The 15,447-nt window shown below is 41.3% G+C and overlaps 1 protein-coding gene across 6 annotated transcripts in view; it reads left to right on the top strand.

The window, feature by feature from the left end:
* Nucleotides 1–10,048, top strand: part of PPP3CA (protein phosphatase 3 catalytic subunit alpha) — a 185,773-nt gene extending 175,725 nt beyond the window's left edge. For 3 of the 6 annotated variants that reach the window (XM_083456782.1, XM_083456781.1, XM_083456783.1), the window contains 3 exons: nucleotides 219–316; nucleotides 4,082–4,111; nucleotides 8,315–10,048. In XM_083456782.1, coding sequence (XP_083312908.1) covers nucleotides 219–316; nucleotides 4,082–4,111; nucleotides 8,315–8,511 — 325 coding nt within the window. In that variant the 3' untranslated portion in view covers nucleotides 8,512–10,048. The remainder of the gene's footprint in view (nucleotides 1–218; nucleotides 317–4,081; nucleotides 4,112–8,314) is intronic. The other 3 variants (XM_083456786.1, XM_083456784.1, XM_083456785.1) reach the window with 1 other exon arrangement.
* Nucleotides 10,049–15,447: the final 5,399 nt, after the last annotated feature.

Below are 15,447 nucleotides of genomic sequence, written 5' to 3'. Positions count from 1 at the left end.
CCTGGATGGGAACCACATGCACTCCACCTTAGGTTCCATGACAAAATAAAAGTGGGATATAAATGAATAAAGATGTTACCAGGGGGGAGGGGAGGGTGTCCCTCAGCTGGAGCTGGATCTAGAAACAATGAGGAAGTGCTTAGCTCTTTCCTTCTCTTCTTTCTGACCGCATAAGTTGCTGGCTGCAATTGACAATTGCTTCATCCTGTTTCTACCAGGGAAGAGAGTGAGAGCGTGCTGACACTGAAAGGGTTGACCCCAACAGGAATGCTGCCCAGTGGGGTGCTCTCTGGAGGAAAACAAACTCTGCAAAGCGGTAAGCATGTTTGTGAATGTGTGCTATGGTGTACATAAATTCAGCTGCTAAAGCACAGAATTCCTTTCCGCTATATAAATGCAGTCTCTTCAAGAAGAGAGAGAGAGAGAGACCACAGAGTGACTAGAAGCTGGCTCACAAAATTTGGCTGGAAAACCAAACTAAATAAATGCACGCAACACCTGTTTGCAATACTTGGCAATATTTAAAGGGAGGGGGTGACTCTGTATATATAGGGGAGAGTTACACGTGTGAAGGCCAAAATCATCTCTGCTATTTCTCTGGGATACTGCTGCTTCATATGTAGGTAAAGACTCATCTAAATGACTGGGGGTTTTGTTATATATATATAAAAGGGGGAACACACGGATACACAGCCAAGCTGCTTCCTGACCCCACTCATTTAGGATGGGTTGAGCCATCCAGAAATCACATTTAGTGGAGATCCATGCGTAAGCCTTTGGCATATCAGCATGAGGAACTTAATTGAGGCTTGCACCAGCTTACTGCGATAGCTTAAAAACATATCTATCTTGGTTCTGGCATCTTAACTTTACAAAAGCCAGGGCATATACACTGCATGTGAATAGGTTTTCCTTCTTGCATACATCTCAAACCGCTTCCCTTAGAAATAGTCCCCGTCCACAACATATTCAGGCAAAAGCTGGGATCCCGGGAAAGTAGGTGATACCAGTGACATTTGTATTTCCCAGTTTGCCCCCACCCATTATTATTATTATTATTATTATTATTATTATTATTATTATTATTATTAGAGGGAGGGAGGGCCTGGCATGGACAGAAATGTAGTGCCCCATGGCTGAATTTGCCAGTGCGTCCACCATTTTAACTTATCATCAATGCAGCTCCCAAAGAGTCTTTCACAGGAATTACATTATGGGGTGATTTAAATGGCAGAAATGTGAGCAAGTCAGCTGCAGGGCAGGTCCTGTGCTGAATTCATGCATCTGGACCCACCAGTGCAGCAACCGCTTTCGTTTCCTCATAATGCAGTGAGCCCCGTGCTTTATTCAGGTTTCCTTTACTGCCGTTGGGCCTCCCACCTTAGCCTGCAGTCAGGTAAGCCAGGCATCATTGCAGGGAGGGGCCTGCTGCTGCTACATCATTCACAAGCAGAATACTGGAGCAAGCCAGGGAGCACAATGCCAAGCGCTTTGGCAGGCAGTAGCTAAAGCTCCAAGTAAGTGACCTGAGGTTCCCCTCCCAAGACATGTCTGCCTCCCCACCTGCTCCAGAGACCCAGGCAACCTGAATCCACATACAGCAAGTGGATCAGGCTTGGAGTGAAACTCATCTGCCCTGTCTAACTTCTTAGTTGACAGCTTCTAAAGGCCATGGATAAAGAGGGTGGGAAGAAAGTCCTCTGCTTGAGAATCCCATCTTTCAAAGCTTGGGAAGGCTTTCTTTCCCATCCATCGTGCTTGCCAGCATGCAAGTCTGCTTTTCAGCATAACCTCTCTCCCTTTACAAAAATGGCAGACACTGCGTATGTGGAAAAACTGCAAATTATTGGCCAACATGCCAATCCTCCCTTAGGCCAGCTGAGAACTACCAAATTGCATTCTTCATTTTCTCTTCTTCATGGAGAACTGCAGTATTGGAATTCTGTAACTGGAATTCAGTTTCTGAGGGCCAGTGAATAACTAATGGCTTGTGAATAACTAATGCCACATACGGCAGACTCACAATTTACTTGAATAAAGGGAAGAACATTTTAATGGTGGTCTTGCTGTATATGCAAGCACTGAGGCACTTTCTCTCACTTACTGTTTCAAGTCATATTTTGTATGAGTTATGCAGCCGCGCTATAGCTAGTAGAATTTTCCTCTTGAAGTAAGGAGCCACAGTCAAATATTTTAATGTATTAACTGTTTTCTGTTTTTACTATTGTGTAACATGCACCCATGAGTGTCCAACCATAATTATGATGTAGCTTTTAACTGTGACACATGGAGATTCGCCTTTTCAATAACTCAGTCTCAGCCTCTAACTTTCCCATTTCTTTCCTGGAGTTTCTTTCCTGTATTTTTTCCCCCTTTCTGTCTCTTTTTCTCTTTATCTAGAAGATTCAGGTATTCTGTGGTAAACTCTCTTTTTGGTGGCTTGTGTGTTACACATATGGTAACGTTCTGCTTTGTAAATGCTGCAATATGATGACCAAAGTGTGTTTGTCACACTAATGGAATTACTGAGGCACATAAGGGACTTGCTTCATATTATTAGTCCCTTGACATTCGTAGAATTTTATCACCCACCCATCCTGGAGGGGAAAAAAACCCAAAACCCCACTGTTGTCTTGATACAATTGCTTCTGTCAGATTGTCCAAAAGCCTGGCTATTGGGAAATTTCCTCATACTGCAGTATTATAGCTTAGTGAAACATTACTATACACAACCCATTAGTTAACACCTTGCACCATTCACCAAATATACTGAAATCTACATAGTTTCTGTTAAGCACATTTTGCTGACTGTGCTATGTATTAACAGAAAATATGAGCAATATATTGTGTGAAATGTGTACATTCTTAGTGACCATTCTTTTAGTGTATTGTGCTGGTTTGGATCCTTTTTCCCATCTTAAGTTTTATTGTCTCTTTCCTCTTTCTTATTTATTATGCATATTTATTTTGGTTATTGAGTTACCTTATTTGCTGCACCCGAGGGCTATAGATTCCATGGGGGAACTTGTCCTTGATGCAAGATGACACTTGATGAGATTCCACTGATCTCAGTCCATATTAATCTTTGCAACTACAAAAAATGCAACATTCTAAACCAGACCCAGGCCAGTATGTTTCTCTATGGGCAGATAGGATTCCTTGCTGCCATACTTAATACCAATGGGGATTTAGGTGCATCTGGCTGTCAAAAAGACATTCAAGCTATAATGTAACAATGCATTTCTAATATTAACTTCTTTGTTCATTTCTGTTTGCAAATGCTTCTTAAGCCCTATTTAAAAGGCCATGGTGGTTTGAAATCTATGCTATACTACCAGCAACTTTGAAATGGTCAGTCGTTCTGCCAGTGGTTCAGATCTAAATAAAATTAAAACATATTTTTTAATAAAAAAAATTACAATATAGATCACTTGAAAAGATGGTGTTCTGTGCCACTCTAAACAAGGAAACCCACAAACAAAATATTGAACACTGAAAGCTCTTTTCAGTATTTCTTTAGTGTATGTTTTTTTTTTAAAAAAATGCATCCAGGTGAAAAGGAAAGTATTTCCCCAAATTATCAGAAACCATCTTTTCCCTTAGTCCCTCTGCTGACCAAAGAGTGCTTCAGTATTTTGCTGATCTGCATTGCTGGTACTTTCGTCCGCTGGCTTAATGCCACGATATGGCTTACTGGACACTCTGCAATCTAAACTGCCCCATTCAGTGTTGCAGCCACCCTTTTATACCGTCAACTTTGTATATTTTATGAACAATACGGTATAGCATTTCAATTTAATCCATGTGGCTATTTTATTAGATATTTAAGAACAAATGAGTATCTTTCACTTCTCTCCCCCCCCCAAAAAAAAACATTAAAAAAAAGAAATCTATTGCCTGCAAATTACGATACCTGTGTCTGTTTTGTGTGTAGCATTCTATGTTGTCTTCTGTGTCAAAATCCAGCACTTACAGTAACCTTCAAGTGTACTAGCTCCTTTGCTATTCACTGACTTGTTCTTAGAGTTAAATCCTCTGCTCATTTTTCTCATTCGTTTTGCTACCCCTTTCTTCTCTTCAGCTACTGTTGAGGCTATTGAGGCTGATGAAGGTAAATTGGCCAGACCCCTTTCTGTTGTTGTTACAACAGAGAAGGGCTCTGCTGGGTGTATTCATTTTTGCTGTAGCTTGTATAGAGTGTGTGGGTGTTGAGCTAACAATTGTGGCTCAGTATTAACCTAAGTTTACTTGCTTTAAAGGGGAAAGTGTTCCTTTTGTTGTTGGTGTTGTTTCTTAAAGTTGCAGCGATGTTCTGATCTGTGTCCATTAAGCTTAAAGTGCTGAATCAGTATTGCACAAGGATAAGAAAGCTTGCAACTCAAAGGGGGCATGGCAGCACTTTGGTAAAAGCCATTTGACAAACAAACACGTTTCCCTTAAGGGGATCAATCTGTTCCCCATGTCACCTTAAGATATATCTGAAAATTAAGAGAATGCTAAAGTTGAATGGGGTCCTCCCTTTGCTGAGGTCTCTAGTGAAAGTGATTTTTGAACGAGTCTTCACTGTAATTTAGCATATTTTAAAATGTCCCTTTAGGGGGAAAATATTAAAACAATGGGAGATGTTAGGAGGTTTTTTTCCCCTGCAAGTTTTGGGAATTTTCTCTAATGTAGCTATTAAAACCAACACCATTTCAAATGACTACCAGCACAAATGAATTACTGTCGAAGATATTGAATGCAAAACTTCAAGCTGCCTTTCTCAGGGATCCGTTTGTTTCAGCTCTTAAAACAATTTTGCTAGTTGTACAGTTAATAGATCTCCAAATGCATACTGAAATATTTCTATACATGATGATTAAATTAGTAATTCAAATTGTTTTGCAAGAAGACTCTCAAAAGTTCCCCTTTAAAACAAAACCAAAAAATTACTCAGTTGTATTTTGTTCTTGCCCCCCTAAAACATGAGTTTTTTTTCCAAAAAAAAGAAGAAAAAAAATCATTAGTCATTAGTTCTGTTGGCATGGAGTAAGACTGCCATTTTGGCCCTCCTATCTGTTTTTTGATCTTTTTGTTACAGGAGTGAACAAAATTCTTAGCAATAAGTAAGAGAAAATACAACTGCTTTCTAAATAGCAGTGAGTGAGCTGCTATTTATGTTGGAATTCTCTATTCCTGTTGGCAAATTCTACTCTGCAATGTGCATTCTTGTTGACAGTTTGGCTGTTTTTTTTCCTGTGATTTCTGTGACTGTGTTGTGTTTTTAGTATTACTTCTCAATGTAAACTGCTAATAATCATTGTCTGACCAGCAACTGCAGCAGAGCACATTCTTCAGCACAAAGGTGTATAAATATGTCTGCTTGACACCAAGATGTGCAGCCCATTTTGGGAAGATGCGTTGTTCAAGTTAAACTTCTTATTGATCATTACATTGCACTGTAACCAAAGATTGATTGATTGATTGATCTGAAAAGCTATCGCCTTTGGGAAATCTAATAACGATTCTGTTTACATAAACAAGTGTTTACTAGGGGCCTGTGCAGGCCTTTGACGGAGTCTAAGTGTTCATACATCCAATCACAGCTGAACATCCTGCAAAATTAAACTGCCGTACACTTCACATTGCCATTCATTATACACCTACGTCAAAGGACTGGATCAAAATTGACAGCACTGTGGTGAATTTTTAAGAGGGCCGGGGTTGAATGTTCTGCTATGAGTCTTTGTTCAAGTTATCTCTAGTATGAAACCTATATGAAATTTGTGGGGAATAGGTGGGAACATGTGGGTTGCAAGCGGTGAAGGGAAGTCTCCAGACAACCAAGGGTGGTAGATTCCACAGCAAACTATGTTGTCTGAAGTGGTCCAACATGCAAAGATTAAGCATTTTGGAGTGGATCCAAAGATACCCTCCCACATGCAGGAGGCATCTTCAACTCACGGAAGGGCCATTTTACACTAGGGTCTCTTGCTTGAGAAAAGTGTGCAAGCGTTCTTCTCTACAAGTGTTCCACTATTATTCTACTTGCACAAGCTCTTGTTCCAGCTGAAGTTCCAGTTCTAGCATTATGTGGAAGACTTCCACACATTTTATGGAACCGCTCACAGCTCTTTGGATCCAATCCACTGACTTAAATTGTTGATTTTTTTTTTCCAGAAGCCATGATAGCCTCAAAGCCATCTTTTTATGTTCCACCCCTTCAGATGGCCCAGTATGCAGTGGTTTCCACCTAGCAAAAAAAGTGCAGGAAAAAAAGAAATCACCACATGGGGGGGAGGGGAATTGGTCCTCTGTATCTGTCTGCGGTCCATATTTCCACAGCAGTGGTTGGCAAAATGTCAGCATGAGAGGATTTGTCCTTGCCACAAAATTCAACACAAGTGGTTTAATAGTACCAGGGACTTTGCCTTCAAGGAGAAATGTGAGGGGCGGGGGGGGATGTCATCTCAAAATTCAGAAAGGATTATGCTTTCTCCCTAATGGAGAACAAAATTGATTATACCTCTTGACAGATAAACCAAAGAGCAAATTCACTTTCCAACTCCCTCCTTTTTGCTCACGCCCTCCCAGTATTCTCTCCCCATGTTGCTGGTACTAACTGACCATCTTGGCTATCTTGCATGTTAAGAAACCCAGCAGAAAGAAACATAACCAACATTCTTGAAATATATATTTGTTCAATTTATATATATATATATATTTACTAAAATAAGAGGTGGGGAACACACCAAGGGTTAACAGCAACCAATAAGTTAAGCCTGTTTCTTGGATTGCTGCCCAGAGCCCTTCCCCTTTTTTGTTTTGAACACTCTAAAGTAAGCCCCTGAAATGATGGAATTGCATCAGGCCCCTTGAATTTTTTCCCCCTTTCATTGAGTGTGTGAAATACCTAGTGAGATCAATGTGGAACTCCTAATGTCATTGCTGAAGGGCAAGTTCATTGACTTTTAAATTCACTTACTGGCTCCTATGTTCCTACACTTTCAAAGTTAAGAAGGACAGATACGCCAAAAAGAATGATATTCAGCATCCATGTCACACTCAATTACTGCAGTTTAACCAGATTATCCTGTAGTGCTCTAGGGTTGACAGAGAAGGTTATTGTTCCTGAGTAGTGTATGATCATTTCTTCTGTAGTGAAGACACTGAGGACCTTCTGTCTAATGCATTGTAAGGGTATCCTCGTATAATAAATTTCATAAACACTAAATCCAGCTTCCTATATAATGGGAACAATCTGTTTACCAGGATTAAGGGAGTGGACCATTGGATAGCTTGCCACTGCTCTCCATCCCCCTTCCAAATAATAACATCAACCATGATGTTGACTGGGGTGAAGATTAACCAGAGTCCTAGTTTTTAGGCAGGAATCTTAACCAAGGTTTGAAGCTGGTTAGCAAAGCTTGTTAAAAGGAGAACCTAAGTCCTCATTTAGCATCATACAACCTCTGCAATGAGGTTGTCACGCCTGGAAATATGGCTATTGAAAGGCCACAAACCAGTGTTCTTGGGCAACCTATAGTTTTGAATGTTTCATCATTTCTGGGAAGCCTCTTGACAGCTGCTCTGCTGTTAAATTCATCCTGCATTGCCTATTCCAAAGAAAACAACAAATCTCCCTTGGAAATCAACAAGAATTCTATCTCGAATGAGACTATGAGGACATCGCAGCCATTTATCACTCAAGACCAGTTCAGACATTTTCTTTTAATACCCTAAAGTCATTGCAAGATTATTTTGCATTCCCAGTTTCAAGCCAGTGCTTTCGTTCGTACAGACACATGTGGGAGCTGCCGTTTGCAACAGCAAACTAGCTTCCTTTTGTAATTTAGTTGCCACCACAAGGAGGCATACATTCACTACATGCAGTTGGCAGGGCAGAAAATACCGTGATGGCTTCACTGCACCAATATGTGTGAAACTGGACCCTACACTTTTAAGGCAGGAGATTTTAGTTTGTTATTTTTCTGTGAGCACTACTTGTTCCTGAAAAAAAGTTCATTCCACACCGAACCACCAAATAAAATGTCAGAATTGAATTTTGTTGGGAGCATCTTAAACTTTCAAGATACATTGGCTATCTACTTTCTAGCTGTTTCCAAATCCATCCAGAAGCTTTAATCGCATTGTCATTTTATTTTCTTCACCGTGAAGGAATTTCTCAACTCAGTTGACTGTTCAGTAAGCTGATAAAATGCCAACACTTTGTCGCCATTGACTTTCCTTTCCTCTCTGTTTGTTTTGTTTTTGTTTGTTTGTTTCTGTTTTTGTTTTTATTTTTGTTTTTCCTCCCCCCCAATTCTCTGTGTAGCTATCAAAGGATTCTCGCCGCAGCATAAGATCACGAGCTTTGAAGAAGCCAAAGGCTTGGACCGGATTAACGAACGGATGCCCCCTCGCAGAGATGCCATGCCATCCGATGCCAACCTTAACTCCATCAACAAGGCAATCTCCTCAGAGACTAATGGCACTGACAGTAATGGCAGTAATAGCAGCAATATTCAGTGACCGTTTCCAACTTGTGATTTTTTTGTTTTTGAGCTGCAGGGCATGATGGGATTGCTGCATATCAGCAGTGGGATGTTCTTGCCTCTGATGATAGCTTACTTGCTCTGGGGGCCAGGTGTTGGATTCAGTTTACAATATCATCTAAGAAGAGATAGTAGACTTTATTTTGGTGGGTGGGGGGTGGAGGTTCAACGCCTCCTTGGATATGCCTTTAAAATGCTTGTAGAAAACTAAATGAAAGCTAATGCTGGTATATATTGCAAAGTTAGGGGAATGAACATGTTTTCCTACTGCATTGGAAACTTCTCGATATGTTAACTGAAAGGCCTTTTATTATGTTACTGGACATGACAATTTTGTCTGATTTCTTACTAACTATTGTACGTTTACAGTTGCAGCACTAAACATGGACAACATCAAAAACATTTTTAACAAAGTGATGTACAAACTAAATAAGGAGACTATTTATTGATAATGTTTTGCTACTCTTGTCAGACGATGGCTATCTTAAAAAAAATAAATTAGGCAATCTTAAAAAAAAAACGTTGCAAATTTGTTAAAAATGCCAAAAAGGACAGTTTAATTTTGTACAGATTATGCTTACCTCAGGTTTCTTTAGTGTGCTTGAATGCCCTTCTTTAAATATAACATTTACCTTAACTAATTTGGCAGTGAGAAATCTTTTCTTTTAAGTTTTTAAGGAAAATAAAACTGGAATAATGATACTCCTTTTTTCTTTTCTTTTTGCTGTTTATATTTAGGAATCCTTTCTTTATTCTTTTTCTTTTTGGTAAATCAAGTCTTGGTTGTGGCTTGCTGAATTTAAATATTTATGAGTGGTGCATTTTTAAGTATAGTGAACAAGACACCATATTAAGTGCAGTGAAAGCATCTATATTCTGTAAAAATCTGCCTATGCATGTTTTTTAAGAAAAAAAAATTGGCTGTATAGGCCTGTATGGGACTGTAATGCGCTTAGTGGTCTGACTTATACTGGAAATGTATGTACTGGCGTACTTTATATTCTCTAAAAAGAAAATGCTAATGCCTTTGAAATTTTGTAATCAAAAAAAAAAAAGCTTTGAAAAATCTAAGGGGGAGAGTATTCTTAAAAGTTTTTAATATAAGCTTGTCAGTGCACATATCGATGGTTAGCATGTTTAGCAAACCTTGTGAAATTTAAACTAAGTTTGTAGTTACATGTGAAACTAAATGCATGATAACTGTTAATGTCATGATGGTTTAGTCATTTTGTTACGTTCTGTCATGTGCCACAAACCGTGTAATTTTTTCACTTTTTTCCCTTTGTATATCAGTTACGGGTTACAACTGGTTCATTCTTAAAGGAAGATGAAAAACCAACAAAAGCAGTCCACTGATATTTTTTAACAATTGTATAAGTGCCCAAGTAATTCACTACAGCCTACAGCCTTGCCTTTGTAATTTGACTTATGAAATGTTGGCAATCAAAGCATGCACTTGTAACAATGAAAAAAAAAAGCATTTTATATTACTACTCAATAAAAATGTGCATGAACCTATGGCTCCTCACACTAAATCTCTGGAGCATGCTATTATGTGTTTAATCCTCACCATGAGGGTAGGAGGCTCTCACCCCGTTGCCTTGTCTGTTGCATATACTAGGTAGCAATCCCTGCATTCAGGTATGCATGACTTAAGTGAGGCTAAAGGAACAGAAGAAGCTGCCCTGTACCATGTCAGAACATTGATGCATCTAGCTGAGTACAGTCATACCTCGGGTTACAGATGCTTCAGGTTGCTCGTTTTCGGGGTGCCGAAACCCGGAAGTAGAAGAACGGGTTACTTCCGGGTTTCGGTGCATGCACAAAAGCGCTGAATCGCAATCCACACATGCACGGACGTGGCGCTGCGGGTTGCGGAAGCTGCAAGTTGCAGACGTGCCTCCCACACAGATCACGTTCGCAACCCGAGTGTCCACTGTACTGCTGACACTGGTGGCAGCTCTTCAGGGGCCGATCAAGCCAGGAGTCTTCTTCCTCATCCTTATCTGGAGACGACAGGGATTTAACCTGAGGCTTTCAGAATGCAAAGCACAAGGTCTACCGCCACAGCCCTTCCCCTCTGCTTATGCACATTCTGGTAGCCCTACTTGCAAATCATAGGGAACGCCTTGGGATAAAAAGGAGATTCTCAAGTTGTTTCACACTTCCATTGTAGCAAAAGAAAGATGCCTTTCACTTTGGGGGTTTCGCTCCAGAGGTGGTTTCTTCCACATCATCAAGCTGCTTGTCCTTTGCAGGTCTGATCAGCTTTTGGCAAAGGATTGTGGAATGTCTGGACCATTTCTTCCAAACACGTCCCAGCGGATCGTTCAACCTACACTGTGTCCTAGATGCAAGATCTCTTTTGCCCATTCCTGCAACACCCACCTACCTGCACCAGTCATAATTACGAACAATTCGGAAAATTCATGTGTTGATTCCCTTTGCTTGAATGGTAGCAGTTTGATTTTGCTACACAGACTATTTGTGCTGCTACTTCCACAAGTTACGCCCCCCCCCATTTATTTTATTATTTATATACAGTGGTGCCTCGCAAGACAAAATTAATTCGTTCTACGAGTCTCTTCATCTAGCGGTTTTTTCGTCTTGCGAAGCAACCCTATTAGCGGATTAGCGCTATTAGCGGTTTAGCGGCTATTAGCGGCTATTAAAGGCTTAAGGGATTAGCGGATTAGCTGCTAAAAGGCTATTAGCAGCTTAGTGCCTTAGAAAAAGGGGGTGGGGAGCGGAAAAAAAACCCCAGGAATCGCAAGACATTTTCATCTTGCGAAGCAAGCCCATAGAGAAATTCGTCCTGCGAAGCACCTCTGAAAACGGAAAACCCTTTCGTCTAGCGAGTTTTCCGTCTTGCGAGGCATTCGTCTTGCGGGGCACCACTGTATCACATTTATAGTCCACCTTTCCTCCAAGGGGCTAAAGGCACAGTGTGCGTGGTTATCTCCCTTCCACTTCATCCTCACAACAACCCTGTGAGGTGGGTTAGGCTAAGAGACAATGACCAGCCTAAGGTCACCCAGTGGACTTCATGGCTGAGTAGGTGTTTGCCATATTACCCAGCCGGCTGAATTTTACCCAGATTCTAGCCATGCCTCCCAGTGCCGCTTTAGACGATAAGCTGACTTGAATTCTCAGCTCTCATAAGAGGGGGGGGGGGGAATCAAAGGTTTGAGGCAAAAATGTGGAAGCACTGTGTGAAAGAGAAAAGGCAACTTGAGAGAAAGAACAAGGGAAGTATGTTCATTTTATTTATTTATTATCCCAACCTTACTCCAAGGATTTCAAGCGTAGTGTGCATCATTCTCCCCTCTCCCTCTAGTTTATCCTCACAACCTTTCCCTGGGTTAGGCTAGGGGTCAGCAAACGTTTTTATCAGGGCATCGGTCCACTGTCCATCAGACCTTGTGGGGGGCCGGACTATATTTTTTGGGGGGTGGGGGGGATGAACGAATTCCTATGCCCCACAAATAACCCAGAGATGCATTTTAAATAAAAGCACACATTCTACTCATGTAAAAACACCAGGCAGGCACCACAAATAACCCAGAGATGCCTTTTAAATAAAAGGACACATTCTACTTATGTAAAAACATGCTGATTCCCGGACCGCCTATAGGCCAGATTTAGAAGGCGATTGATCCGGCCCCTGGGCTTTCGTTTACTTACTCATGAGTTAGGCTGAGCAACAGTGACTGGCCAAAGGTCACCCAGTGAGCTTCATGGTTGAGTGTGGAGCCCCAAATATGGATGCATGAGCAAAAAGGGATATTTTGCATATCAATCCTTAACTACATTTCCCCAGGATTCCTTGTGAGAAGCCATGACTGTTAAAGTGGTTTAATACTGCCTTCAATGTATGCTGCAGATGTGGCCTGAATTTCCCTGGATCTGAAGTATTTAATTTCCAGTGTACAGCAGCGTCTTTTGTGTAAAGTAGGGATTTTTAGGACCCGTTCCAGGAATTTCATTTCTGTTTTGTTTTCTCCACTTACTGATAATGAACTGTCACTGAAAAATTCATGATGGAAAGTGAGACACTGTGATATCACCAAAAACATGTTACAGTCACTGCGTCCCAAGCAGGCCACATTTCCTCCTGCTGTATTTTTGGAATAAATATATTTTGCAGGCACATTCTTGCACAGGAGCATCTGTCCACCATGAGGTACGGAATGTGCCGTTCCTCCATAATTCACACTTTGAATCTGGCAAAAGGAGCACTATGGAGATTTGTACGATATGAAGAATGAACAATAGCAGGAGATCAGGTTTTGCCTCAGTCTACAAACGGCCGAGCAATATCTCTGGTACAAAAACTTCCTGGCAACATTGGGTGGGTTAGACTATTTTCTCTTTCTGTTTAAGAAGCCAGTTGTGATTTAAAAATAATAATAATACGATTTTTTAACAAATTCTAAGAGTCCGTAACTTACCGGTATGTTTCTTTTATTTAGTCTATCAATAACTATCATTCTGTGGGCAACAGTTGCTTCTAGAAACACAGAAATCAGTCAACTAGTTTTCCTGTATTTTTCGGTGGAGTTTTAAGGAGAGAAGCCAGCAAGCTGTGACCCAAACATTACCATACCCTCCAAGATTTCTCTGTTGAAAATAGAGATGTCCCCTCCAACATTTCTCCAATGAAAATAGGGACATCCTACTACACTATGGGCCACTCCAGGCATACTGCTTCTAGTGCTAGAACTGCTCTTTTTTTAAAAAATAAATAAATAATAATTTCATGCTTCCACATTATTTTTGTGTGGAAAGTGTTTTGCACCATTTCCTACATTTCATGTGATGCTCAGTGTGTGCTTTGAACAACCTCATATTGTGCATTTCCCTACCCATGGGTTATTCATTTTTCACAGAAAACCAGCCATATCACAGATTAAAAGAGGGAACTGAAGTTGTTTCTGCTGTCTAATCTCTCTCAAGAGCATTTGGTGTCCCTCAACTCATCCCCCCAACCCCACAAAGGCTATAAATACCTGGGACGGGTCTGATAACTCCAACTTTTACTGCTTGGGAGTAAAGGAGGGGTATGACTGCAGCTACAGAACTTTTCTCCATCTGAATATGCCCCAATATTGGTGTGGACAGGAAAAAGGGCAATCACTCTCCACTAATCGGCAGCATGCAACCATTAAGGTGAATAGCCAACTACAGTTTCACTCCAAAAAACCACTGAAACAAACAACAACTATAGCACTGTAACGGGTACCCATAGTATGCACATGGTAATAAGTTCTGCTGCAGTTTTACAGAACACCGAATATTCCTATCCACAAGCTGGAAAGGGTGTCCAGCATAGACGACTTCTTTGCCATCCCTATGTACCTGGGAAGAAAGGAGTCATCAGTTGCCCTTGGCTGAGACACTTCTTCTTAGAGGGTGCACCAGAGGTACTGGATCCTGATGTAGAGCTTTCAAAATCCCTTTGTATTTTCATGCAAGTAAATGTCATGAACTGGCAGGACAATGGGGAGGAGGAAGAGGATCCTGGCGAGGGGTGTAGCCAGGACTGGGACACACCAGGGCAAGCTGGGGGTGGGGAAGGAGAGGTTGGTGTAGGAAGTACTCACGGAGTGACTGAGAATGACAAAGGGATGGGGTGTCAGTGCACCAGAGCAGCAGGGCCCATCACCAGAACAAGAGGGGTCCCTGTCTCTCCAAACACAGCGGGCTTTGAGGGGTAGGGAACAGCAGGTGGGGTGCTTCAGGAGGCTGAGGCAGGCAAGGGCCCACAGCCCAGCTGGCCAGGTGGGGCTCGCTAGCTCTGGGACAAGAGGTGTGATTCCTTAGCTGGAGTAGGCTCAGAACAGGTGAGGGCTACATGCCTCATCAAGCCCAGATGCTGCAATCAGCATGCAAAGTATAAAAGGGCAGCAGAGCTGAGGTGCTGTGTCTGCTCAACTGCCCAAGTTGATGGATCTCAGCTTGGGTGTTCCAGGATCTCTGCAGGACTGCTTTCCTTTGGACATGTGGCTTGACTCTGGGCTGGGGACTTGATCTACTGACTTGCAGGTAGGCCAGGGGTTCAGGGTAGTAAAACAGTTGGTTCATCCATGGTTGATTAGATCCTGATTGATGTCATATCAGTATGTAATTGAGTTGTTCTCTTGTGTCATCTCCTGCTATGTTGGATAGTGTGGCTTGGCCAACACTATCTGGTCTTTGCTACTGGCAATCATCAAAAAAATGGGTGAGATATTCTCCGGGTGTTGCTGGACTCCAACTCCCATGAGGACCAGCCAGGATGGACTGTAGTCCAACCACATCTGAAAGGCCATGAATTCACCATCCATGCCCTAGGGAGGAAATGACCACAAATGGATGTTTTGCATGGGGAGGTTATTTCTTTCAGAGAAGCAAAGCCAAATATTCCAAGCTGTCACTTGTGGTTTTAAATATGTATTCACAGCAAAGTAAATATTTGCACCAGCATCAAGCTTAGCAGTGCAAGTAGATGCACACTTTTCATTTTTTAACACAGAGATTATCTCAGGGGGGGAGGGGGGGAACCGCCTCTGTACAGCAGCCCTGAGAGTCAGACTGGTCCTAGAGGGAATGTGAAGAACACAGTTTTAATACAAGTTTGAAATCATTTTTTTCCAAAGCTGTCTTCCAATTTTCCTTGGTATTGCCAAGATTAATTAAGGATGAAATCCCTGAAATATGGATCGTTTGAAAGAAATCAGATGGGAATGAAGCTTTAATAAAATTGTCAAATGCCTAAATACATAATTTATCTCCACACTGCAGATCCAGAGTGATGAAAAATATACTCTGCAGAAAGTTAAAAATTAAATTACAGTATGCCCATGTGAGCCCATTTTATGTTATTGTAGTAAAGCCCAAGGTCTCTCAGGTTGGCATAGATGTTTTAACTCTT

This window comes from Podarcis tiliguerta (assembly GCF_965153285.1).
Source record: "Podarcis tiliguerta genome assembly, chromosome: 9".
NCBI classification, from domain to species: Eukaryota; Metazoa; Chordata; class Lepidosauria; order Squamata; family Lacertidae; genus Podarcis; species Podarcis tiliguerta.
This window is presented reverse-complemented; position numbering and strand designations above follow the sequence as displayed.